The sequence below is a fragment of the Pinus tabuliformis genome, chromosome Q (assembly GCF_031772625.1).
Source record: "Pinus tabuliformis cultivar Carrire ecotype Pingquan chromosome Q, CPIR1, whole genome shotgun sequence".
In the NCBI taxonomy this organism is placed as follows: Eukaryota; Viridiplantae; Streptophyta; class Pinopsida; order Pinales; family Pinaceae; genus Pinus; species Pinus tabuliformis.
The window spans coordinates 943,489,498-943,516,996 of record NC_142296.1 but is presented as its reverse complement, the minus strand read 5'-3'; the positions used below and the strand labels follow the sequence as shown (position 1 = coordinate 943,516,996).

Here is a 27,499-nt window from a genome sequence, read left to right as displayed (position 1 = left end):
ATGCATCCAGATTGGGAAACAATAATGAATGAAGAAATATCATTCCCTGATGGTGGACAGTACTTTGGAAATTGTCCCTCTTTCGTAAAGAAGAAAACTTGTCAAATATAAATCGGTGTATAAAATTAAATATACATCATATGGGAGTGTTGAAAGAAATATAACCGAGTTAGTTTCTAAAGGATTTTCTTAAGTTAAAGGAACTGGCTACAATGAAACCTTTTCTTTATTGCCAAAATCAATTCCATCCACTTAATTGTCCTAGCCTTTGTTGCATCACGTGGATGGGAGTTCCATAAGATGGATGTTAAATCCACCTTGCACAAGCATCTACAAGAATAAATATATATGGAACAACCTTCTAGCTATGTTTGGAGTGGCTATGGCCTTGTATGCCACCTTAAGAAATCTCTCTATGGTCATAAACAAACTCCTCAAGCTTGGTATGCAGAAATTAATAGTTATTTTTTATTATTTTCTTTTAATAATAATATTATTATTATTTATTTTTTAACATCGACTTCTTTAGATGTCACTCTGACTCCATTGTTTGCATAAAAAAGGTAGGAAGCCATCTCATAATCTTTTTTCTTTGTATCAATGACTTCATCTTCACTAGTAGTGACTCTAAACTTTTAACCCATGTGAAATCAAGCCTTAAGAAGTTTTAAATGATATATTTACTCTATTGGCATTATAAATTTCCTTGACATCCAAGTATTATGAGTCGAGGAAAGAATTTTTCTTTCCCAATATAAGTGCATGTGAAATTCTACATCGCTTTCACATAGAATACCGTAAACCAACTCTTTCTCCCTGTTAGTATGGAGTCAAACTTGTTTCCACCTGCACTACATCCAAAGTCGACGCCACTTTGTTTTATCAATTAGTTGGTAGCCTCTTATATTTGACTTGTATCCATTCCAATATTTCCTCTGTTGTTGGTCTTGTTGCCCATTATATGTCAATACCCCATGAAGGTCATTGAAAATCAACAAGAATGATACCTTTGTATGTCTAATGTACAGTTCAGTTTGAGATACATTACAGTGCAAGGGAGACTCCTTTGCTGGTTGGCTTTAGTGATTCAGATTGGGTTGGAACCCCTAATGATTAGAATTCTACCGCACATTATGTTTTTGGTCTTGGTTCCAGATGTGTCACTTGGCCTTGTAAGAAGCCACAAGCTATTGCTCCTTCTTCAGCAGAAGCAAAGTACTTAGCAACGACTAATGTAAGTCAAAAAGTTTTCTCGCTTTCACAGATCCTTTCAAAGTTTGGATTACATTAACAACATTTAACCATCCTTTGATATGATAATCAAAGTGTCATCAAGCTTACTAAAGACCCAGTTAAACATCAATGAAACAAACACATCGAGCTACAAACGCACTTCATTAGAAAAGCTCATTCATGATTGAGTTATTGTAGTGCTCTTTTGCTTTATAAATGATAAGGTTTCACACAGTTTGATGAAATCTCTTATAAAAATGAAGTTTTCACTTCAATATATGTTATAAGTTTAGGAAGTTGTCATTAAGGATAGATAGGTTCTAATGCCTCTTTCATTTTCCTCCCATGTCAATTTTGTAAATCCTTCAATTCTATCTGAAGTTGTTCTTAAGAAGGGATGTTAAGATATTTATACACATCTAAGTTAAATTAAGTTCAACTTGTTCTAATGCATCTATTAGGTAAAAACATGTTTCTTTAATATGCTTTAGTTGCGTTGTAATATGACAATCACTATATCTTCTATACATAGAGTGATCCAATGACTTATATTTTCCTTGATACTAATGGCTATCTAGAAAGCATGAAGATTCATATCCAATGCTTGATTTTGAGAATTCCCTTATGTAATTTTTTCTTCTTCTTTTGCATCAAAAAAATTATAGAAATTTTGAATAATTTAACACATATTCACAGAGATTATCCTGATCATACAATTATAAGTGGAACATGTATAATACATAATCTCCTCTACGTTGATCATCAATTTACAGAAGCAGAAACATTCACAGGTGCACATAGAAGCATCAATCACACATATCAACACAGTATTTTCCCGGGGAAAGCATCTCGCTAAAAACCCCAACTATCTGTATATTATATTGATTGAATCATGTAACATTACACAGCATAATACTTCTCACAAGTATCTCCACCTGTTACACACAATACAGCTCAGATCTGATCTCCAAATCTCTTCCACTGCTTGCCTGCCTCCACTGCTCAATACCTGCTCAAGAACTGATGAGAATGGCTCACCAAACTCGATTTTCACCTGCAAAATAGTCACTCACTCTTCGTGGACGTGAGCAAAGGCTAAAATGTGGGCCAAATACGTGAGCAAACTCATTGGCATACTCAATCCCTTGATTGTGCAAGATCTGGTGCACAACTATAGTCACAACTGATAGCAATCTGATTCTCTACCACCTGTCCCTGTTGAACTGAACATGCACTGACATGCAACTGAGTTAACTGATGTATTCTTTAGTTGTATTATGAATTAATAATTAGTTTAACAACTCATCATTAGTCTATCTGCAGTTAGACTAACTACAACTAGTTTAACTAAGTCAAACTGAACACAACTCCATCAACTGTACCTCCAGTCCACTAAACTCAACTCACTTGAGTTCTAACTGAAGTCATGCATGCAACAAATCAACTGTCTCATAAGAAAAGCGTATTTCCTTCTAACAGCTGCATGTGCCACCTCTGTAGCTCAAACTGAAGTGCTCCAAGAGAATAAGATCAAGTTTATAGTCCAAATATTATTGTGAGATAATAATATTTGACTTTTCTATTTTTGACAGCCAGTCTAAAAATAGACTTTGATCACTCACACTTTCATCAAAAATAGAAGTCCATCTATTTTTCCCAACTTGATCAATCATCCATAAACATAGACATGATCCATATGTCTAAAAATAGTCATAGTCTAAAAATAGACTTGCGCCAAAAATAGCCTGCGGGCCCACTTAGTGAAGGCGACTCTTTTCACTAAGCTCCATCATCTTGTTGTATTCTCAACAAGAATTTCTTGTTGCACACTTTTCAACACTCCCTCTCAACAAGAAAGGCTTCCTCTCAAACCCGATCCTGTAACTCTGGAATGTTCTCCATGCAACACATCTGGCCGGTCCACTTGCTCTGTCATCAAAGTCTCTGACTGCTATTGCCTCTGTCGACTGAAACTCTGCATCTCTGTGCTCTTCAGTATCTGACTGCTCTAGCCTCTGTCACTTTGATCTCTGACTGCATCCGTGCTGCTGCTGGTTCTATCTCCCAGCATTGCATCCGCACTGCACCTCCCAACTGACCTCCCTGTTGGGATAGAAACATCCTCTGATGCTGAAGCTCTACCTGCTGCTGACAAGTGCTCCCTCTTTGACATCTGCGCTACTGCAACATCTCCATGCATCTCGCACCATTGCACACCTCTCTGTGCCACCTAGCACTGTGCAAAACACTTGTGCCTCTCGCATTGCTACAACCTGCTAGCTATGCGCTGTCCTGGGATTCCCTGCACTGTCGCTCTCTCTGCCGCTCCATCCGCATCTGTCTCTACCCAATCAGTCAGTTCCTGCTACTACACATCGGGGCTCCCGTAGCAAGGTCTCATCCAAGAGGTTGGGTACCTCAAGGATCCTGCCCCTCCTCCTTGGGACAATCAATCCACATCACCCCACCTCCTCCCTGGAGGTATGGCTGCATGCGATCCCTCAGCCCACCTGGCTTGAAGTTTCCCCCTACTGGAGGTCTCTGGATGAGTAGATGTCTCTACTCGATCTCCTTTCAGCTTCCCTTGTTGTGGTCCTCCACAACCTCCTGAAGTTGCTGCACCAATCGTGGCTCCTCCATAATCGTCTGAGACTTCTTCTGGCTCTACATGTTGAGAGGTAATATACGCTCCCTCTCAACCACCAAGTCTCCATCAGTTGCCTCGCTGCTCAAGGCTTCGCATGCATCTTGAACCTCAAGAGCATACAGGTTCCTGACCCATGAACCACTCTCCTTCACTTGTCTGGTGAGGTCTAAGGAAAACCTTTCCCTTACTGAAGACTACATCATAGCCTCTGTCTTCCAGCATCGCGATCGACACCAAGTTTCTCTTCAGTCCTGGTACATACTTGACATCGGTCAAGGTAAGGCGAGCTCCATGCTCCCTCTGAAAAATAACCGTGCCTACACCTGAGACACTATACTTCCCATCATTACCCATCCCTATGAGTATCTGGAGATCTTTCTCCTCCAAAGTACTGAACAAACTTTTGTCACCGGTCATGTGGAAAGAAGCTCCACTGTCAAGAAACCAACCACTTCCCATCATGGATGAAACCATGCATGCGAAGAGTGTGAAGTCCAACTCAAACTGTGAAGCAAGTGAGGCTGCCTCACCTTCAGATCCTTCCCCGGATCCCTTCTTGGACTTCTTCTTTGGGCAATTAGTAGCATAATGACCCAACTCATGACAACGGAAGCATCTCACCTTCGCCTTGTCAACCTTCTTCCCATCATTGGAAGAACTGGATTCGGAAAGAGAAACCTTCCCCTTCCCCTTCTTCACCTTACTCGCTAAGGCACAGTTCTCCTCATCCTGCATGGATGAAGAACCATCTCTGGTGCTCTGCCTGATCTCCTCCTGCACAAGATCTGACCAAAGTCTCTCCCATCCTGGCAATTTCTCCCGACCATTGACAGAGTCCTGATAGGAATGCCAACTCTTCGGAAGACCAAGGAGAGCCAAGCTCACCAAGTCCTCATCATCGACAGTAACCCCCACACTTCCCAGCTCATCTCGACACTGAGTGAACCTCGTGAGATACTGCGGCATACTGTCTCCATTCTCGAACTGAATGTTTCTGAGTTTTATCTCTTGCTTTGGAATTAAATTCGAATTCCACCAGCACAAAACTCAACTGCTTCCGATCTAGAATTTGTGAGAACACAATATTTCTCGTACAGAGATTGACTGTATGGGCTTTCACCGGATATTTCACCTTCCAAAGGAAGGATGAATCCAGAGGCTACTTGGCCCGATTACAGGCTCTGCCTAGAGAAATAGAATGTAAACACTTCCTGAATAGTAGATCTGATGATCAATCCTCGCTTGATATCCTGTAAAAATCTCTTCTACAAATCAAGCAGCTCCGATACCATGTAGAAACTTTTTCTACAAATCATCTAGCTCTGATACCATGTAGAAATTTTGAAAAATTTAACACATATTCACAGAGATTATCCTGGTCATACAATTATAAGCGGAACATGTATAATACATAATCTCCTCTACGTTGATCATCAATTTACAGAAGCAGAAACATTCACAGGTGCACATAGAAGCATCAATCACACATATCAACACAGTATTTTCCCGGGGAAAGCATCTCGCTAAAAACCCCAACTATCTGTATATTATATTGATTGAATCATGTAACATTACACATTATAATACTTCTCACAAGTATCTCCACCTGTTACACACAATACAACTCAGATCTGATCTCCAAATCTCTTCCACTGCTTGCCTGCCTCCACTGCTCAATACCTGCTCAAGAACTGATGAGAATGGCTCACCAAACTCGATTTTCACCTGCAAAATAGTCACTCACTCTTTGTGGACGTGAGCAAAGGCTAAAATGTGGGCCAAATACGTGAGCAAACTCATTGGCATACTCAATCCCTTGATTGTGCAAGATCTGGTGCACAACTATAGTCACAACTGATAGCAATCTGATTCTCTACCACCTGTCCCTGTTGAACTGAACATGCACTGACATGCAACTGAGTTAACTGATGTATTCTTTAGTTGTATTATGAGTTAATAATTAGTTTAACAACTCATCATTAGTCTATCTGCAGTTAGACTAACTACAACTAGTTTAACTAAGTCAAACTGAACACAACTCCATTAACTGTACCTCCAGTCCACTAAACTCAACTCACTTGAGTTCTAACTGAAGTCATGCATGCAACAACTCAACTGTCTCATAAGAAAAGCGTATTTCCTTCTGACAGCTGCATGTGCCACCTCTGTAGCTCAAACTGAAGTGCTCCAAGAGAATAAGATCAAGTTTATAGTCCAAATATTATTGTGAGATAATAATATTTGACTTTTCTATTTTTGACAGCCAGTCTAAAAATAGACTTTGATCACTCACACTGTGATCACTCACACTTTCATCAAAAATAGAAGTCCATCTATTTTTCCCAACTTGATCAATCATCCATAAACATAAACATGATCCATATGTCTAAAAATAGACTTGCGCCAAAAATAGCCTGCGGGCCCACTTAGTGAAGGCAACTCTTTTCACTAAGCTCCATCATCTTGTTGTATTCTCAACAAGCATTTCTTGTTGCACACTTTTCAACAAAATTTGCCTCAGGTGGCCATGTTTGTTGGGACTGTGGATTGTTTCACCCTTGTAGAGTTTTAAACATGTAAAAATATTGATGTTATGATCTTTAATTTGGTTATGTGAGTGGTTACTAAAGGGTTTCATTTTGTATGAATTACCTTTTTTCTTGAACAAATACTACTTCCAATTTCAACCAAATACTACTTCCAATTTCAATTACTATATATATATGTGTGTGTGTGTGTGTATAGTGTCCCATGGGTGTGGCCCAAGTGGCTGGAAAAATGATTTGTTTTCTCCTCCATCGAGGATCGATTCTCATAGAGGGAGGGGCATGTTGGCTTGTTGTTATACACCCCTTTCTCCCAAGACCTCTTGACTCTAAGTCATAAGTTAATGGTATATTTGGCTTGTGGGCAATCGTATATATTCTTATTGCTAAGTCATAAGTTAATGGTATATTTGGCTTGCGGGCAATTGGATATCTTCTTATTGCTAAGTCATAAGTTAATGATATTTTTGGCTTGCAGGAAATTAAATATACTTTTATTGCTAAGTCATAAGTTAATGGTATATGTTTTCTTGAAAAAAAAGGTTAGTGGTATATTTGGCTTGAAGGCAACTATATATACTCTTATTGCTAAGTCATAAGTATACTATTATTGCTAAGACATACATTAGTGATATATTTGGCTTGCAGGCAATTGGATATACTCTTATTGCCAAGTCATAAATTAATGGTATATTTGGCTTATAAGGAATTGAATATACTGAATATACTTATATTGCAACTTACTTAACAATGGAAACTCAACCAATTGAACTAACCTTAAAAAATATACTCCTAATATATTCATACAGTGGAAAAAAATACTCCTACAACAATTTTTTTATTAATAAACCATGCTCATATTTCTCCAATATATTATTATTTCACCATAATAATTAAAAAAATTATATAACAATACTATAATAATAATAATATTATATATATAAGATGTCAGTAAATAAATATATATAATGTAAGATGTCAGCGATAATAGTATCCATGGAAATAAAGATGTAGATATTTCGGCTATAGCAAACGACACTCGGCTAGAGTGGTGCGTTAAAAGCACATTCCTTGACCCCTCGTATTGAATTTTATTGCACGTGTAAAGCGTGTCCTTTGGGGCAGGAAAGGATCGAAGGCTAACCAGTTAATAGAGTGAATGATAATAGAGTGAATGAGGTAAGTGAATGAGGTAATCAAAATCAGAAAGTGAAATATGGTAAAATGGGGTTTTCGGTAAGTTTTGTTGGATGAAACTTAAGAAATGAGGGTTCAAATTTCATTGAGTATATATATGATTTGTTGTGTCTTGGTTAGAAGAGTAGGTGACCCTATAGTGGACGTCTCGGTTCTTGTTAAAGCATAAGTTCCCTGCTATTGTGTGGCTTGCAGGCCCCATAGTGGACGTCTCGGCTCTTGTTGAGGCATAAGTTCCCTGCTATTGTGTGGCTTGCTCTTGTTAAAGCATAAGTCCCATAGTGGACGTCTCGGCTCTTGTTGAGGCATAAGTTCCCTGCTATTGTGTCGCTTGCAGGCGATTGCACATAGCCTAGGTTTATAGTGGCAGCCAGTTAGATTTGATCCTGGATCTGTTTAGGATAACTCTCACTAGTTACCGATTATCCTAGATTAAAAAAAAAAAAAAACCAACTAGATACACACTTATTTTGATTCCCTCTTCCTTATTCCTATATTGCCAATTTGTACTAAATTGGGAAAGGGTTTTGATGTTATGTATTTTTGGTTTTCATTAAATATGCACAAGCCTGGCACGGGCAATATGAGAAGAGTCCTACACGGATGATGATGAGGGGCATGTGGATATATATTAAAAGGAGGTTCTATTGATGGAACATATAATTATAATAATACTCCGAAGGGGTACAGTGATGTGTGGTTTGACGGTAAGTCACATGGGCGAAGCTCGGGCGGACCGAAGTTCAAATCTCATTGAGTACATTGACCAGCTGTGTTCAGATTTTATCCTTGTCTCTCCTAAATTAGGCCAGACAGTTACGGATTCACCATGTGGTATAAAAAAAAAATTAATCTGAAGGGGTATCTCGTTCTTACACGATTTATTGCTATTGGCGGTGGAATAATTCCTGGTTATACTTCTTAGTTGCCCTTGCCATTCTCATGTGGCTTTAGTTGCATGTCCTAGTACTGCACGACCGTCACAGGACAGTAAGGCCACTAGAGAGGAGAGGAGAGGAGATTCGTGCTCTTGGAAGAAACAGAAGAAGAACCGTCATTACCATTCACAGTGTGGTGGGAGATGTAAGTCGTAGTGTAGGTGAACTGCAAAACCAAGCAAAGAACAAAAACCCTTGTGGTGGTGGTGCCAGGTGGACTATTGTCCAGTAGGCGAGTTATAGAAAGGGGGAAGGAGCAGGAGCATGAGCATGAGCATCTCAGTGGGGTTAAAGACTAGTAATGACAAGAGAGGTAACGGTGCGATGAGAGTTTTCGAGAACAAGGAGGAGCTTGCCACCGATTTGGGTTATTATGTTTCAGAATTGTCGGAGGCAGCTGTTAAGGAACGCGGGGCTTTTGCAGTGGCTCTGTCCGGAGGAGTTTCTGTCATCGATGCGCTTAGGTGGGTAAAGGAAAAACGACATCACCCTTAATTTGTCAGTCGGGTGAACTTCCCTTTCATTTCACTTGATCAAGCTTACTTCCACTCCCAGGGTTTCAGTTGGAGGGTCAAAACAAATTTACATGCCATCAATCTTCCTTTAGGGTCGTGAGATGTGGAGGGACAGCCTTTTCTTCTGTCCGAAATATATCAGAATTTGCACATAGACCTACCCATTGTGAATTAAATTCAGGAGCTAGAATGAATATCGGGGTAAATTTATAAATGGATGCGTGTGTGTAATTGGGAAGTGACAGATTTGAGGGAATTTTCAACGACAATAGGTTGAGGTTGAGTCTGAATACTGAGCCCTGTCGATCAATATGTGTTATCCAAGCGTGCCTGCTTGTAGAGTTGACTTTCTTATTTTTATATTGCACTTTCGAGATGTAGTAGTCTGTGGGCTGTGAGTTGGATGCTGCTTCTTTTTCCATTTTAGCGATGAATCATGAAACTAGGTTAAAAGCATGGCTTGCCACCTCCGCCACCGCCCCCAATTGAATCCGAATTTCAAACTTTTAAGACCTGCCAGTGCTTGGTTAAGTAACCCGTGAGTGCGTGACTCGGGATTTTTGCTTTAAAATGGGCCCCGACAAAAATGATAAATAGTCATAATCAACCGATGAGGGGCCTCAATCCTGCATTTCATCTCCCATAATGATCAAGCTAACTATCCTCACTGCATTTGAATCGTGCAATATCCATGTTTACACCAACTTTATTTAAAATCGTCGACTCGCTTTGTTTAAAGATGATGCACATGCACTGACCTGTATAATCTGGATTTAAATTCATATTTATTGAATGCCCTGTTTTGGCTCCAGTTTAATAAACATGGAACCATGATGAGTTGAGTTCAGGTGAAGGGAAGTAGTACTTTGAAAGGCATTTTGCTTCTCAATATATTCTTTTCATTTAACTTGTTGAACTTCTATTCGAGTATTCAATCTGCATCTCACATCAGCATGCACTGTTAACTTTCCTGTTAACCACTCAAACATAAATCTTACTCAAAAGATGCCCCTAGGACACAGGTTTTGCCACCGTAAGTTTTGGCAATGGTTTTTGAGACTTTTTTGTTTCTCAGTTGTTTGTCTTTTGAATGGAACGGGATGCAATTTGAATGCAATTCTTGCATCTTTTTATTTTATGACATCAGACATACAAAATCTCATGGAAATGGACATTGTTTGTGACTACTATCCGCTTTGAGAATTTCACATTTTTCTTCAGTGGAAGTTCTTTTTGAGCTGTTATTTTATAGGAGAAAGCTGATAGCATTTTATGTTTACAATATGTTGTGGTAACTTGTGATTGGAAAGCAGGAAACTGACTGAAGCCCCATATATCAAGACTGTGGACTGGGCAAAGTGGCACATGTTTTGGGTCGATGAGTGTGTCGTAGCCAAAAATCATCCTGACAGCAATTACAAATTGGTCAAAGAGGGTTTGCTTTGTAAGGTAAAGCTCTGCTCTCAATTTTTGTCAGAGAACATACTGGATAAAGTATTTATTCCACAAGAAAATAGAAAGCTCAAGGAATATGAATGATTTTAGTAGAATGTTGGATACGATTTCAAACTTTACTGTCTAAACCAAAAATTTCCATGTTATATGATTTTGTTGCCCATTGTCATTTCCTTTTAAGCATGTCCTGAAATCCAGCAGTTTATTGACTTACTGGGTTTATTAGTAAGATACCTTAAATCTACAAGACTCTCTTGTTTTATATACTGGGGAAGTTGTCATGGCTGAAGGTCAGAATTGTTCACTGTTTGTGTGCTAGCAGGGTATGAAACCCGTCTTATCTTATCTGCTGAGCAGTTTTGGGTTATTCTAATTCCTTAATTTGTGTGCCACTTTGATTGTTTCTATTTTATTTTGAGCAAAGGTCCTGTTTTGATTTGTTGTCAACAACTTGTTAAGAGATAGGTCATTCAATCTTCTTCTTAGAATTATGTATTCCCTTTGTACAAACAACTGAAGATATATAAAACATATAACCATATCTGAATCTGCCCTGGCTAATATAATATCTAAGCATGTGGGCCTCTGCTGCAAGGGATGCATAGGATCTTCTTATCTTTTGTATAAATAGGATTTATTGTTTTCAATAGGTTGATTCTTGAAAACATGTCAGCTCACCTGATCTTGTTACTGCTGGCAAAGGATTAATTCATTTTCTAGCTTAATTTGAAACATGGCTACAATTCTTTATTCCATAATGCTGGATGGTACTCAGTTTTTGATGCTCTCTGCTGCAGCTTTCTCTCTCTTATTCAATGCTGGATTATGATGGATCCTATTTTCTTGTTTTTTGCCTGTTCTAACTTCTAACAGTGCATGGTTTTGGATAAAGTTAATCACTGTTAAGATATTGATTAATTTCCAATCCTTATTTCTTATTTTTAGTCCTGCGGATTTCTCTTTTATTGTAACACTTACGATGTGGCTTCTTAATTGTCTTTAATAATTTGTCTCAGAGTCACTTCAGTCTTATTTCTTGACAAAATAATTTACTAAGCTTTCAACAAAGAGACTTAAATTCAACACTTAAAAGGTGGGTTTTTAGTTTTCTTTCATTTCTCTTTATGTAATTTCAGTCTTATTTATTAATAAAATAATTTGTGAAGCTTTCAACATAGATTCTATTAATGTGATATATGCTCAACTAACAACACGTCTTAAAATCTTTTGAGAATTAGATTATGAGAAACAGGGTTTGATGACTTCCAACATATGTTGTGTTGTTTGGATTTCTGTTAAATGCCTTTGATTATGTATTTATAAAGTCTAGTTTGTCATATTTTTGTCTTTATAATCTCGCCTAGATGTACACTGTCATGTCCAACCAGAGAGAATTCCCTACCTGTTGAGTTATGACATGGAGAAAATACTATGGATTGCTTATACACACATGATATAGATGGATAAAGATAAGATAAGAAAAAGTTATCAATGTCTAACAAATGACTGCAAAAGTAGGAAATTATTCCAGAATGTGGGTTAGTTGTGTGCTAGAGGTTATCACCTTCCCAGTTCGTAGCATGAGAACTCTAGATGCATCTTGCTTGAAGGTGACCAGTCACTGAATTTTTGAACAAGGACAGGGTGTGTAAGTTGTACAAGTTGTGGTAAATTTGAATGCGTGTCTAAGAGATTGCTTATAAATTATGCTAAGGTCATGTTCATGAAAAGATAGCTTGTTACTTAAGCAGGCTTGACTTAGAAGCTAAGATAGCTAGCTCCTTGAGCAGACTTAGCTTAGAAATTAAGAAACCAATCTTACGGTTTGTTTATGGCACCAGAACAACTAAAAAACATTCAGTATGGTGCTGTATGAGGATGCATTCTGATCAGCAAGATCCTAATCAAGACTGTAGCGCTATATATGACAAATTAATATCAGCCTTTGATTCAAGGCGGCACTTTCTTAGAGGCCAACTCGGCACAAATCCAGCACTTAAATCAACATGTTTCCCATGAAATACAGCAGTTTTGTATGGAGGATGATCTAGCAGGTTGGAGATCTAATTTCAGCAGTCAGAGTGGGGGCAAATATGGAGTGTTAGGCACTGATTTGGAGGATATGTTTGATACACTTCCTATAAGACAAGATAATTTTATTCATGTCCAACAAATGACCATAAAGGTAGGTCAATGGGACTGCTGAGTACAATACTATCAATACAAAGCAGAAGCACCAAAATGGCTCCTATAAAGATAAGGCAAGATATAAAAAGTAAAGCATGAATATTTGCCAAGGCCTTAAAAAGAAAAGAAAAAAGCCTGGACTCTAAGTGCGGATAACTGCACTGAGAGGAGGATGTACAAATGTGATGGATCTGGAGATTGGAGAGCAAATAATGATGGTTAGGATTCAGGTATGCCATTTTCCATTAGATCCATCTCTCCTAACATCCAGGCTGAATGGAGGAAAATCACTATAGAATGTCATCTTGAAGAAGAGTTGGGGGGGGGGGCGTGTGTCTAGACTGCCCACTGAGCTGTTGTGTGCAAGGGGTTGCCCTCTGCTAGATCCTGGGTGGTTTTGTCTACTTGCTGGTAATGGATTGAGTCTAGCACTGCTGTTGAGGTCTTTGGGGAGGGGGGCAATGGCCCCTTTGGTCCACATAGACACAGTGTCCGATACCATGCTGCCATCCATTTGTCTCTTGGTGCCCCTAGCTGATGGGAGCACCATAAAGAATTAAGTAATCATCCGGTTGGAATTTGGTCTCGGCTGAGGCTGAAAAGTATGGGGATGGTGCGTGAAGGCCTCCTGCATGTATAAGGCTAGGCATCTCTAGTTGAGGTTCCTAGAGAAATTGGAGAGGGTCTGAGGTCCCTAAATAGACAATGGAACTACCCTGGAATCTCATAATAGATGGGGCAGCGGAATATGAAGTGCTCCGGCACAACTGTTGAGAATTATAGCTCAGATAAGAACTTTCACATAGGTTGAGGGTGAACATGTGAGAAATAGTTCGAGATATTTTCAAAAAGTAATTCTATTTTTGGAAAAAGTTATTTTGTAATTCACTTTAGTAAAAAGGTGAAAGTCTTATATTTAGCAATTGAGTTTAAAAGTGTATCTCATGCATGACTTAGACTATGAGTAATCTTAAAAATAGATTCTTCGCTAAAAGTATAAAGACAGGGAAAGGTAGAGGGTTTTGAATACACATGAGTGGTTGAGTACGTTGAGCGACAGAGAGATGGAGAGAGTGTAGGCAGCCAGGAAAGAGGCATTTTTGGGCAGCACATAGTCCCATACAGCATATGAAATAGTTCTGTGCAGTTGTACGGAAGTCCACACAACCATACAGACAGGTTTGTATGGACCCATACAATTGTATGGACAGACAATACAGGGTTTGTATAGTCCTTCTGATAGACCATACAGTCTGTACAGACAGTGCATACAACAAACAGTATTACTCAGCAGTCGTTCCGCTCAAGTTTGGGGTATTTTTTGGTATCCATGTAGTGCTGTTTTTTGGATAGCTTATGGAGGTTTCCCTCTAAGTATTTTGAAGGAATGAAAAGTTGATTTGAAGAAGTAATTACCTTTGTGCATGTGAAATTAATGCTTATGCTATATAATTTGTAGCTGTTGTTTGATTGATGCTATGACCTGAAAATTAATTTCAGCATTAATTAAATTATGTAATCTACTTGTTTGATTGAGATCATAAGGACATTAATCACCTAGGGCTTGAAATTCTCACATGGTGTCAGAGCTAAACCTCTTTGATTGAGATTCTCAAGGATTTGTAGCAGTAAATCAACTGTTGGAAAGAAGGTCCGAAAGTTAGAGGGTTTCAAAGTTTTACTTTCAGATTTGGGAGTTTGTGTAGTATATCTTAGAGATGGCAATGATGTGCCTTAGGTTAGAGGACAGATTGGATGGTGCCTCAAATTTCATAGCATGGAAGGTGAGGGTTACACTCACACTATAAGCAAATGATCTTCAAGATATATTCAAGGATGATGCGACTCTGCCTACAGATCCATAGCAATTGGCAGTCCACAACAAGAAGGAAGTGAAGGTCAAGCGGATGATCTTGGATGCCATAAAGGACCATTTGATCCCTCATGTGTTCGAGAAGGAGATGACGAAGGAGATGTTTGATGCGCTTGTTAGTCTTTACCAGAGTCAGAACATAAACAAGAAAATAATATTTGCATAACAAACTCATATCCATCTTGATGACCAAATTAGACATGGTCACTTGTTACCCTATGAAGGTCACACAAATTTGTGATAAATTTGAAACAGTTGGGGGGAAGGTTGAAGATGCAGAGCTAGTGAACATGGCATTGAATGGATTCCCAAGTTCACGAGAACCATTTTTCAAAGGTATTTGTGCTTGACAAAACCTTCCTGGCTTTGAGGGGATTTGGGATGACTATATCAAAGAGGAGACTTGGATGGAGTCAAAGGCTAACAAGAAGGATGGTGAGAAAGACCTAGCTGTATTTGGTCAGTCAAATAAGGGTAGAGGTAAAGGACCCAATAAGTATAAGGGAATGAGTGAGGAGTCAACCTCACAGCTAGGAAAGGACTTGATTAAAATCAAGTGTTTTGTTTGTCATAAGCATGGTTATTATGCATTGTAGTGTCCATAGAAGAAGAAGGGCAACGGGGAGCAACAACAAAAGTAGGTAGTTACCTTTGCAAAAACTCAGATGAACGAGTTTGTTGCCAAGTTAGAGAAAAATTTCTCATTGGTATATTGCCTTTCTACCAACACAATTCAAGGAAATGCATGGTATGTGGATAGTGGAGCGTCTTAACATATGACATTTGTGCGACAATCATTTTCTTGTTTGAAGATGCACAACTCAGGAGTATAGGTGGAGCTTGGTGATGTTGCGAAGTACCTAGTAATAGGAGTTGGTACTATTCCCTTCCAACTTGAGTCATAAACCTTTTAATTTTGACAATGTCTTGTTTGAGCTATGCCTTAGGAAGAACTTGCTTTCAGTTTCGAGTATAGAAGATAAGGGCTTTGTAGTTGAGTTTAAGAACTAGCAAGTCCTCATCAGATCGAAATTATCTTGTCTATATATATTCAAATACTAGGGGTTAAAGAACATAAGTATTACAGGTTGCAAGGTGAAGTTGTTTAAGCCTTGGTGCTAGTAGTGACAACTTGTGTGAGTTGTGGTAGAAGAGGATGGGGTACTTGCATTAGAGGGCCTTGCTTGTTATGAGGGAGATTGTCACATGTCTTCTAGATTCTAGTATTGATGAATGTAGAGAGTTCATGCTTTGTAAACATGCCAAGGTTGCTTTCCTAAGCAATGAACATAGGGCTAAAGAGATTCTAGGTCTAGTGGCAGAGGATGAGGAGCAGGAAGCTTTGAAGGTTGGGCTAGGATCACTAGTGATTTCTAGAGTAGTACAGTAGCCTTTAGGTATAGATGGGGAGATAGGAGCCCCTTCTACTTCTGTTAGGAGACCTTGATGGTTCCGTTAAAAGTTGAGGGATGCTTAGGAGTAGGTTTAGACTCTTAGGAGCACTTTCAGAGAGCAAAACTCCAAAGAAGTTCCCAAACTATATGCCATTGATGAGCAACATTCTAGTTTTGAGCCTTCTAGTTTTTAGGAGGTAGCAGAGTAGTAGGTATCCTAGGAATCCATGGTGGAGTACACCTCCATCACGAAGAATGATGTTTGGGACATAGTGCCAAAATTGGAGGGGAAGTTAGTTTTGAGTTCCAAGGCTCTACAAGATAAAGCGCACTAAAGATGGCAACATTGAGAAGTTCAAAGCAAGGTTTATGGTGAGAGGGTTCTCTTAGAGAGAGTGAATGGACTATGAGGAGACATTTGCTCCAGTTGCCAGGTACATTAGAGTTGTTATGTCCTTGATTTCAATTATGGGATGGAGGATGCATTTGATGGATGTGAAGACAACTTTCCTCAATAAGGTCATTGAGGAAGAAGTGTACATAGAGCAACCTCAAGCTTGAAGATAAATAGGTGTTGAAGAATGTGTAACTAGGTTCGTTATTTACAAATGTAATTTTGTCCTTTGTACTTGTCAAGAAAAAGAAACATTATTTTGTAAATTATAAGAATGAGTTTCTTGCTCATTCCATAGGTCTAGGAAAGTCAAAGAGTCAAAGACATGTGTAAAGAGCTCTTCTTGAGCATATATGAAATATATACAAGTCTAGAACAACCCTCGAAGACAAGCACAATCCTCCAAGACAAGCACAAAGAAGTCTGCCTACAAAATGATGAAGAAAACAGTTAAGTCGACCTCAAAATAAATATTAATGACAAGTTAGCTCAGAAATAGGGACACATCGGTTCACCCTTACATGTCGGCTAAATACTAGAGACATAACACCTATAAATATGCGGCTAGAGTCACAAAAAGACAGAACTTCGTATAAGCCTCTGCAACTTCGGATATCTCTGAAATTTCGCTAATAATTACAGTGACAAGTAATGGAACAGGAATCTTAGATGAAGGCTATGTTACAACATTTCGGTTGAGAAGGTGTCTACATGTTTTCAGATGGATATTACAGGGGATACACACTCTCACAGTCTCGACATAATAAGAAGGTGTAGTGATGGCAGTGACAAGGGTGATCTCAGTGAAAAGAGAACACAATTATGTTCTCAATAAAGATCTCAATAGTCTTGGTAACACAGATAATCACAGTCTCAACATAATGATGATGGAAGGATCTCATAGTGAAACACTATCTCGGCATACAATAAGGAGCAGTCATAATCCTATCACAATCATGACCTTGTTCTTGATGAAGACACAGTCACAAAGGTTATGATCTCGGTGAAGGAACAATTATGATGAGATTGACATGTCATTAGTGCATCTACACACAACTCGAATACATATGAAGATCTCAGTGATGGTGCAACAATGATGATGATCTCAGCAGTGTCAAGGAAGAGGATTGGTGTCTTGGTCTTGGAGTGGCCTAGTAAGTCAAGGGTCAAGGTCTTGGTATTTGTCAATTGGAATCTCTATAAGAAGAATTTTTGTGCGGGTTTTCCTCTCCAAGAGGGAGAGGTTTTGGCCCTGGCAAAATGCCAACATCTTGTGTTCTTGTCTCTTTGTTTTGGTAGCTATTTGATGAACTAACGAAGACACACTATAATAATAAGTGAAGATTGGAATAAGAAGGAAAATTGAAAAAAAAACACTTCACAAATAGTTATCATGAAAAGAAGAATCACATTAACTACATTTGCCCTAGATTCTTCAATAATAGGAAGGAGTCCCATGATCAAGAGTATGGTTTGACTCCTTCCCATGATCGGGAGTATGGTTTGACTCCTTCCCATGCTCATGAGTTTTGTGTGAGATATGTTGTAGTCTTGTAGATGGTGAAGTTAAGATGTAGGGCCATTCAAACTTAGATTTGTAGGCAATGTAGTAGACATGAAGAGCACGTCAAGGTGTTGCTTTAGTTTGGAATCCATGATGGTATCTTAATTTAGTAGGCAGTGGAATTCTATGGCACTTAACTTGGTATAAAGTAGAGATCACTTCATACGAGATAATATTTAGATGGGAGCAATGAAGCTTCATCATATTCCTACGGATCAATAGGTAGCAGATATTCTAACCAAGTCCTAGGCAAAGGGCAAGTTTGAGGCATTTAGAGATAAACATGTATTGGTGCAGAATTCCTTCCTCCTCGAGAGGGAGTGTTGATAATTATAGCCCAGATAGGAACTTTTGCACGGGTTCAGGGTGAATGTGTCAGAAGTTGTGTTGCACAAAACTTATAGGAACCTGACGTTTCGGCCCTTACCCGAAACTTAGCCGAAACTCAGTCAAAACTCTACCATAATGTAATCATCTATGAGAGTTAATATAGACTTGGTTTTCCTTCTAAATTGTCATCTATGGGTCTTGTTCCCTTTTTTCTTGCAAGATAATGTGTTATTCACTTATATATATATATATATACTAAGTTGCACAAAGCACTGAAATATTTCAGAGTTTCTGAAATGGGTACGTTCGGAACCATCACGTCCCAAAAATGGAAACGTCAGCCAAAACGCCGGCTGAAACGTCATATATAGGGAAGAAATAGATTGAAAAGTAATTCTATTTTCGAAAAAGTAATCTATGTTGTAGTTCACTTTAGTAAAAAAGTGAAAATTTTATATTTGGTAGTTGAGTCTAAAAGGGTATCTCATGCATGACTTAGAGTAAGAGTAATCTTTACATTCATTTCTTATCTGTACAAGAGACCAAGCAACTTTGTGTTGGGACAGGCAAAGCAAAGCACCTCCTCGTATCCATGGTAATGTAGTGACTAGTGACTAGTGATGTTTTGTTGTAGAGGCCATTTAGAGCCTCCTTGGTTATGTGTTTTTGTTTTGATCTCTATATATTACATGTATTGGACAGTGCACTGGGTGCCATTTTGATATAATGGATATATTCATGAGCCTACTTTGATCATATGTTGTCTTCTTTCTATATTCTAATGCTTTGTGTTTGGAAACATGAATGAAAATCTTTAAAATTATGTTTTTTTATAAATAAATAAATAAATATTTAATGTATTTTTTACAAAGACCGAGTCATTGAAATCAACTAGGCTGAGTCGATACTGAGTTGGAGTCAGAGTTGACCCTCGACCGGTTTGGAGTCCGAGTATATATATATATATGACGTTTCAGCTGGCGTTTCGGGTGACGTTTCCATTTTTGGGAGGTGATGTTTCCAAATGTACCCGTTTCAGAAACTTTTAAACGTTTTGGTGCTTCGCAACTTAGGTCAGAAGTAGATTGAAAAGTAATTCTATTTTGTAACTCACTTTAGTAAAAAAGTGGAAATTTTATATTTGGTAGTTGAGTCTAAAAGGGTATCTCATGCATGACTTAGAGTAAGAGTAATCTTTACATTCATTTCTTATCTGTACAAGTGACCAAGCAACTTTGTGTTGGGACAGACAAAGCAAAGCACCTCCTGGTATCCATGGTAATTTAGTGACTAGTGACTAGTGATGTTTTATTGTACATGCCATTTAGAGCCTCCTTGGTTATGTGTTTTTGTTCTGATCTCTATATATTACATGTATTGGACAATGTACTGGGTGCCATTTTGATATAATGGATATATTCATGAGCCTACTTTGATCATATGTTGTCTTCTTTCTATATTCTAATGCTTTGTGTTTGGAAACATGAATGAAAATCTTTAAAATTATGATTTTTTATTAAACAAAAATATTTAATGTATTTTTTACAAAGACCGAGTCATTGAAATCAACTAGGCCGAGTCGATACTAAGTCGGAGTCAGAGTCGACCCTCAACTGGTTTGGAGTCTGAGTTAGAGTTTTAAAAGACACACACACACACACACACATATATGATGTTTTAGCTGACGTTCCCATTTTTGGGAGGTGATGTTTGCAAACGTACCCGTTTCAGAAACTCAGAAACGTTTCGGTGCTTCGTGCAACTTTGGTTAGAATTAGATTGAAAAGTAATTCTATTTTCGAAAAAGTAATCTATTTTGTAATTCACTTTAGTAAAAAAGTGAAAATTTTATATTTGGTAGTTGAGTCTAAAAGGGTATCTCATGCATGACTTAGAATAAGAGTAATCTTGACTATAGATTCTTTGCTAAAAATATAAAGACAGGGCAAGGTAGAGGCATTTAATCCACATGAGTAGTTAAGTAGGTTAAGTGATAGAGAGGGAGAGAATGCAAGTAGCTAAGAAAGAGGTGTTTATGGGCAATGTGTAGTCCCATACAATGTATGAAACACTTTCATGTAGTCATATGAAAGTTTGTACAACCATACGAACAGGTCCATATGTATCCATTTAGTCATACAAGCAAAAAATATATGATCAATACAAATGCTCGGACATAGTGTACAAGTATTTATATAATTTGTATAGTCCATACTACTCAATAATTTTCTGCTCAAGTTTGAGGTGCTTTTTGGTGTCATCCATGCAATGGTGCTTCTTGGATAGCTTGTGGAGGTTTCCTTGTAAGTGTTTCGAAGGAATGAAAAGTTGATTTGAAGGAGTAATTACCTATGTTGTATGAAATTAATTTTGATGCTTTTGCTATTTAATTTCTAGCTATTATGTGATTGATGCTATGATCTAAAATTTAATTTTAGCATTAATTAAATTCAACCATCTACTTGTTTGACTGAGATCATAAGGACATTAGTCACCTAGGGCTTGAAATTCTCACAACAATTGGATAATCCTATATGATTGGTCATTATGGTGGTCCATCTCAACTCAAAGTCTACGTGATCCCACTCAGAACTAGCCTAGGGGAATGCAAAGAGAGTGCGCCTAATGTTGGCTTGTGTATAGGGGTTGGATGATAAGTCCATCCCTTACCTCCATGAACTGGTCAATTTAGAAGGCCATAAACCCACCCTGAGGGTTTTTCCAAGTGACTCGGGCAGTGGACTCTGATGAATGCTAGGCCAAGTATAGATAGTTGTCTTGCCCCTTCATTGAGTTATTGCAACTTTAGATGCAGTGTATAAGTGAAACAAGGTTGAGCACAGTCTTAAGCTGGAGTGATTGGGCATCAAACTTTGTAATAATGATTGGCATACTGAGGTACCATCTACTTGCATCTAATGATGTGTTAAAGAAGGCCCTGCATTCTCTCATTTGAGGCCCTTATTAGACTCTAGCAAATTAGGCCACTAAACCTCTGAGCCATAAAGCATTGTGGCCTAGACAAGGTTATCCATGAGGGATTGTCTAGGATTGTATGTCTTGAAAATGGTGTTGGAAACTTTGCCTCTCTAGAGTGGCTAGGGATTTGTAACCCTTGTTGACATGTGGCTAAATAACATATCCTAGAAAAAAGCAAGGCCCTAAGAATTGTACCCTCAAATAGTTATAGGTGCTAGTGATTTCAATCTCCTCCCCTCGGAAAATGGTGATTGTGAAGAACCTTCTTCTACCCATTGAAGACCATAACCTTGGTTTTACCTAGGTTGACTGTTGAGTGTCAAAGGTCATAGAAAAGTGCCAAAATATCTAGATGTATTTACAATTCCTTTGGGGATGAGGCCAAGAGGACCACATTTGTCAACAAAGAGTAGCATAGAAATCAAGACTTGATGAAGGAGGCACCAATCACCATCCTAGATATGATCTTGCAGAAAGGGTTCAAGCTCATCAATTTAAATACCAAATAAGGTGGAGGACAGGGTCACCCTTATTTTACTCTAGTGGTATTCTTGATGAGATTTGACTTGAATGATGTGGAGAAGACCAAGGCTTGACTCCTATAGTTGCATGATGGCTATTTGTAGTATCTCATAATTGTTGATGTCTTCGAGTTTCTAGAAAAGGATGTCTCAGGGGATAGAGTTGAACGCTTTTAGAAAATCTACAAAGTAGTAAACTTTCAAGAGCGATGTCGTGCCGTAATGATGGCTTGGAGGGAAGAATGTGATTATTAGCTTGATGTGCAGGTTGGGATCTAGCCTACCCCACTAGCTCTAAGGTGTCTCATTTCAAGCTATGGAGAAAGCTTCATATGGAGAATCATAGCATAGAGGTTGGAAAACATGTGACCTGCCATGATTTGCCTGGAGTTGCTTAGATCCACATTGAGGCCTAATTTGTGGATTAGGTGAATACTGTGATGCAACCAAGTCCATGGAAAATTGGTATAAACAACATAGTTAAATAGGTCTTCCAAGTGACCATCCAGAGCATGAAGGCTATGTTTGTAAGAACTCTACCTAAAACTGTATCCTTTTTGGATTCATTAGGCATGCTACCTCTTGGATGTCATGGTGTGAGAATAATTAACAAGAGCCAGGGGGAGAGGTGACTTAAATTAGGGGCTGCCATAGGGACACATTTTAGAGTGGAGGTATGGGAGAACATGGAGTGAGGGTCTAGACTCTAAATTAGGCGGGAGGGGGTAATGGCGAGGGAATATGGTGGCACCAAAAGCTTGTGGAGAGCAAATAAGAGAAGCATGCAAATCACGTTTCGATTGCGAGACAATGATGCTTCTCTTGTGGCAGAGAAGGTGATGGTATGAAGCTTTCAGGCTAGATAGGAACGGTGATCCCAAGAAAAGGCATGACAAAGTTGGTGATGGAGAACTTCGCAATTTTTGTCATATCAGTTGTTCAGGGGTATGGTCTACGTGTTAGTTTTTGTAGCATCAGGCACGTGTTCTTGTCTCGACTTATGCTAGAGAGGTTAAGAACACGAGATCTTCAAAACCTAGAAAAGGTTTCGCGAGATAAGCTTACGAAACGCCTTAATTAAATTAATTAACCATCATTTAAATTTTTCCTAAGACCAACTTAGGAAAACTGGTTAATTAAAGTAAATAACTAAGGAAAGGTGAGAATGCTCTAGAAACTCACACAGATTGAGTTTGAGATGGTCTTAGCCGTTGATGGAGATCTAATCACGGCCATTGGTTCACCAACAAGAGATTATAAGAGTAGGTCGATGGGGATGGAGATAGACACATTGAGTGAGGGAGAGATCTAGGCAGATCGAATTTCCTAGAGAGCAAAGATTCAACTGGGAAAAATTCGAGGCAGAGATCAACAATAGAGATTGAGGAGCAACAACAGAGTGATTCCAGAGGATATTTTAGTGCTGGAAGAGTCATCCGTAGGAGGCTGAGTTATTGCATAGAGAGGCTGCGTAGAGCCTCAAGGAGGCATTTCGATTCAGCTGAGTAGAAAATCAATTCAGTTGCTGGAGGCTGGGATTTTCACTAGGAGGCCAAGCGAATCATTTCCAGAGGCTGCAGCAGGCATGACGTCTGATTCAGAGGCAGATCCAAGCATTGCGTGTGAGAGACTGCGCAGATCCTGTGCAGAGGGTGACACAAAGACTTCTGGAGGCTAGTTTCTGAGGCCAGGTTGAGGCCGAATTGCTTGTGGAGAAAGAAATTCTCTCAAATAATTTTGCCAATGATTTTTTATAAGAGGATTGCTAGTTTGGCATCCAGATATTGTACTAAGATTTTGTTGCTGAATAATAATAATAAAACCCTCATCTGCTACACCGGTTTTCCCACATGGTTTGTTTCTAGGACTTTTGTCCAAAAATAACGGTGTCATTTTATTGTGTGTGCTCTATTTTGTTGAAATTTGGTACCAGAGGACAGGCGGTTCCCTAAGGCTTTGATCTTTGGCCTAGGGAAAAGTGTCCAAAAGAATTTAATTTTTCTCCTAAAGTAACTTTTTAATTTTTATAAAGTTAAATATAATTTAAAAGTGACTTTAAGTGATAAAGTTACTAAGTCTAATTTTAAAGTGACTTTTATAAAGTCAATGAAAAATTAGAAAGGAAAAGTGACTTTGCAAATAAATGACTAAGTGGGTCTTTATTAAAGTGGAGTGAATTAAAAAATAGAAAGTGAGATTTAAATGAGCATTTAATCTCAGCCATTGATCTAAATCTATTTCAGCCATTGGATTTAGGGATCACCCAAAAGTCATTTAGGGTTGGGTTAAGGGAGGAAAAGGAGAAAAAGATCATTCATTCTTTCATGAGCAGATTGGGAGAAGGAGAGCAAGAGAGCAAGGGAGATTTCTGAGCAAGGAGGAGAAAAAGGCAGTAGTTTGGCACACATACCAAGGCAGCACTTCAGCAAATCTGTACATCTCAAAGAACAAGCAGAAATAAGGCATATTTTTGTGAGCAAACAGGGAAAAATTGATTTTCAGGCACGAATATCGAGGAGGCGATTTTCTGCACAGTTTTCGAGGTCTGTCCGTACAACCCGCACGGTTCGTACAGTCCGTACGGCCAGTACATCGGTACGTCCGTACAGTCCGTACGGTCCGTACAGCTCGTACAACACATTTTCAGATTGTCTGTTAGCTGAAAAAACAGATAAGTTTGCTTGCTGGAAAAATTTGTTTTGCTGATTTTTGCTGAAAATTTTCTCTCTGTAAAAAGGCATTTTCAGAAATAAAAGAAGAGCTCTCAAACTGGTTTTCCCCAAGAGTTGTAGGGGGTTTTTCCAGGGTCAAGTTGACCAAAAATATCTGTGTTTAAATGTGTTTTAATGGCTGTTTGTTACTGCTGATTTTTATTTCTGCAATTTCCAACATTCTGTAAAATTTCCAGAATTTGTGTTTTTAGCAAATTTATTTTTTCCAGCTTGTTGAATGTATGGTTATGGGAAAGGGCATTCAACTACATGGGAGAAATAAGGTGAAACTGAAAACCGGGGTGGGAAAAGAAAATTTCTACATGGTATCAGAGCTTGAGTGCTGAAGGGCAGTTTGGGACAGCAAAAAGAAAAATTACAGCTGCTGATTTTTTCACTCAGAAAATTCCAGCAAGCTGATTTTTCATAAACATCAGTTTTATCTTTACCACAACAGTGTTATTTTTCAGTTTTAGGACAGCAAGATGTCATTGGGATTGAGGGTGGAGGATAGGTTGGATGGGCATACAAATTACAACGTTTGGAAGGAGAGAATGCAGAGTATCTTTGAGGAGGCAGAAGTCTGGGATATCATGGTGCATACAGCACAAAACCCTGTTGTTGTTCCTACTGATGCTACTCAGTTGGCTGCTTATAATAAAAGGAACAACAAGGGTAAGAGGTTGATTCTAGACGAAATCAAAGACCATTGCATTCCTCATGTGAGAGGAAAGAGCAATGCCCATGAGATGTGGACAACATTGTCCAATCTCTACCAGAGTACCAATGAGAACCGAAAAATGGTCCTGAAGGAGAAGCTGAAGAACATTAAGATGGGTAATGATAGTGCAGCTCGATATCTCACAAAGATTACTAATGTGAGAGATGAGTTGGCAGCGATTGGAGAGGCCATTCCACCCACTGAGTTGGTGTGGATTGCAGTGAATGGCCTCCCCTGTTCATGGTTGAACTTTGCTGATGGGGTTTGTGCACGTGAGACCCTTCCCACATGGGAGAGGTTTTGGGATGATTGCATTCAGACAGAGATCAGGAAAGGACAGCTTGGGGCAGGCAAGCCAGTTGAGCAGGATGAGGACGTAGCACTGGTGGCAGGAGGCAAGAAAGGCAAAGGGAAGAAGCAGGCTTCCACAAGCGGTGGTGGAGGCAAAGGCAAAGGTAAAGGTAAACAGGGGAACACACAGAAGGACTATTCCAAGGTGAAGTGTTGGAATTGTCAGAAGATGGGACACTATGCAGTTGTGTGTCCGGAGAAGAAGAAGAAGAAGGGGAAGAACCAGGACGTGGCAACTTCAGCAGAGATTGAGGACTTTGCAGGTCGGTTTGACCGGGAGTTTGCGTTCACTATGTGTGAGTCCTCTAGTGCAGGATCACCTGCCACACAGGTTCAGAGGGAGCATGCTTTTCCCTCGATCAGCGGAGCATCTTCAGGTATCTGGTATGTGGACAGTGGGGCTTCACGTCACATGACAGGAGTCCGTGAGTACTTCTCAGAGCTTTCAGAGAGTGGCACTGATATAGAGGTAGTACTCGGTGATGACAGAGTTGTTAGAGCAGTCGGGGTGGGGACACTGACATTTCAGAGGGAGTCCAAACCTCCCTTGAAAGTGTCAGATGTTCTTTATGTGCCAGGGATGAGGAAGAACCTCATATCCGTCTCAGCTTTGGAGGACAGAGGATATGAGGTACTGTTCAGGGGAGGACAGGTGTTGATGTATCCCAGGGGCGCTCCAGCTGATTCAGCTAGAGTGATAGGTGTACGCCATGCAAAGGTGTACAAGTTTGCATTCCAGGCCCTGTTGGCATTGAGCAGTAGTACTGACAGCAGAGCTAGCAGTTCCGAGCTGTGTGAGATTTGGCACCGCAGCATGGGACACATGTATCATGGAACCTTGAGGACATTGCGGGAGATCACTACAGGTGTGCCAGATTTCAGTACTGATCACTTTGATGCTTGCAGAGGTTGTGCGATGGGCAAGTTTGCCAAATCCCCTTTTCCCAGCAGTGACAGCAGAGCGACTGGGATACTTGATTTGATTCATTCCGATGTGAGCGGTTGGATGTCTCATGTTTCCTTGAGTGGATATGAGTACTATGTTTTATTCATTGATGATCACTCAAGGAGGACCTGGATTTATTTCTTGAAGACCAAGAGTGAGGTCTTCAAGCGGTTTCAGGAGTTTAGAGCTCTTGTGGAGACACAGACAGGTCAGAAGATCAAGTCCCTGAGGTCGGACAATGGAGGAGAGTACACCCTTGGAGAGTTTGTTGATTATTGTGCGGAGGCAGGCATTAGGAGGGAGTTCACTATTCCCTACAACCCCTAGCAGAACGGGGTTGCGGAGAGGAATAACAGATCCATCATAGGGGCTGCCAAAGCTATGTTACATGATCAGGGGTTGCCATTGTTCTTGTGGGCAGAGGCCCGCAACACAACTGTTTACTTGCAGAACAGGAGTCGGCATCGTGCCTTGGGGCACATGACTCCGGAGGAGGCTTTCTCTGGGAAGAAGCCTGATATTGGTCATCTTCATATCTTTGGATGCATTACATACTCCTATATACCCAAGGAGAAGAGGACCAAACTAGAGCCCACCGCAGAGAAGGGTATCTTTGTGGGCTACAGTGAGACCTCAAAGGCCTTTCGGATTTACATTCCTGCACAGAGGAGAGTTGTTGTCAGATGGGATGTGAAGTTTGAGGAGGACAGGGCCTTTAGGAGGTCACGGGAGTTAGAGTATCTGGATCAGCTAGACCCTCAGCAGCAGTTGAGTCAGTCGCAGGGATCTAGTGGGCAGGGATCAGGAGGATCCGGAGGTACATCTATGAGGATGTCAGGTCCATCAGTGAGCAGTGGCTCGCCGAGCCAGAGGGGTGGTGCTCCAGGCAGCATGCAGAGCAGTTCACAGAGCAGTTCACTAGGGAGTCCACTGCTGGACAATTCACACGGTACCTCAGCTTCTACAGGTTCAGGTGCAGGCAGGAGGACATCAGACA

The 27,499-nt window shown here is 39.6% G+C and overlaps 1 protein-coding gene across 1 annotated transcript in view; it reads left to right on the top strand.

Annotated features, from left to right (window-relative positions):
- Window positions 1-8,480: 8,480 nt before the first annotated feature.
- Window positions 8,481-27,499, top strand: part of LOC149222573 (putative 6-phosphogluconolactonase 2) — a 79,533-nt gene continuing 60,514 nt past the window's right edge. The window contains exons 1-2 of the mRNA XM_089385513.1: window positions 8,481-9,025; window positions 10,390-10,525. Of these exons, the coding sequence (XP_089241639.1) occupies window positions 8,826-9,025; window positions 10,390-10,525 (336 nt within the window). The 5' untranslated portion in view covers window positions 8,481-8,825. The remainder of the gene's footprint in view (window positions 9,026-10,389; window positions 10,526-27,499) is intronic.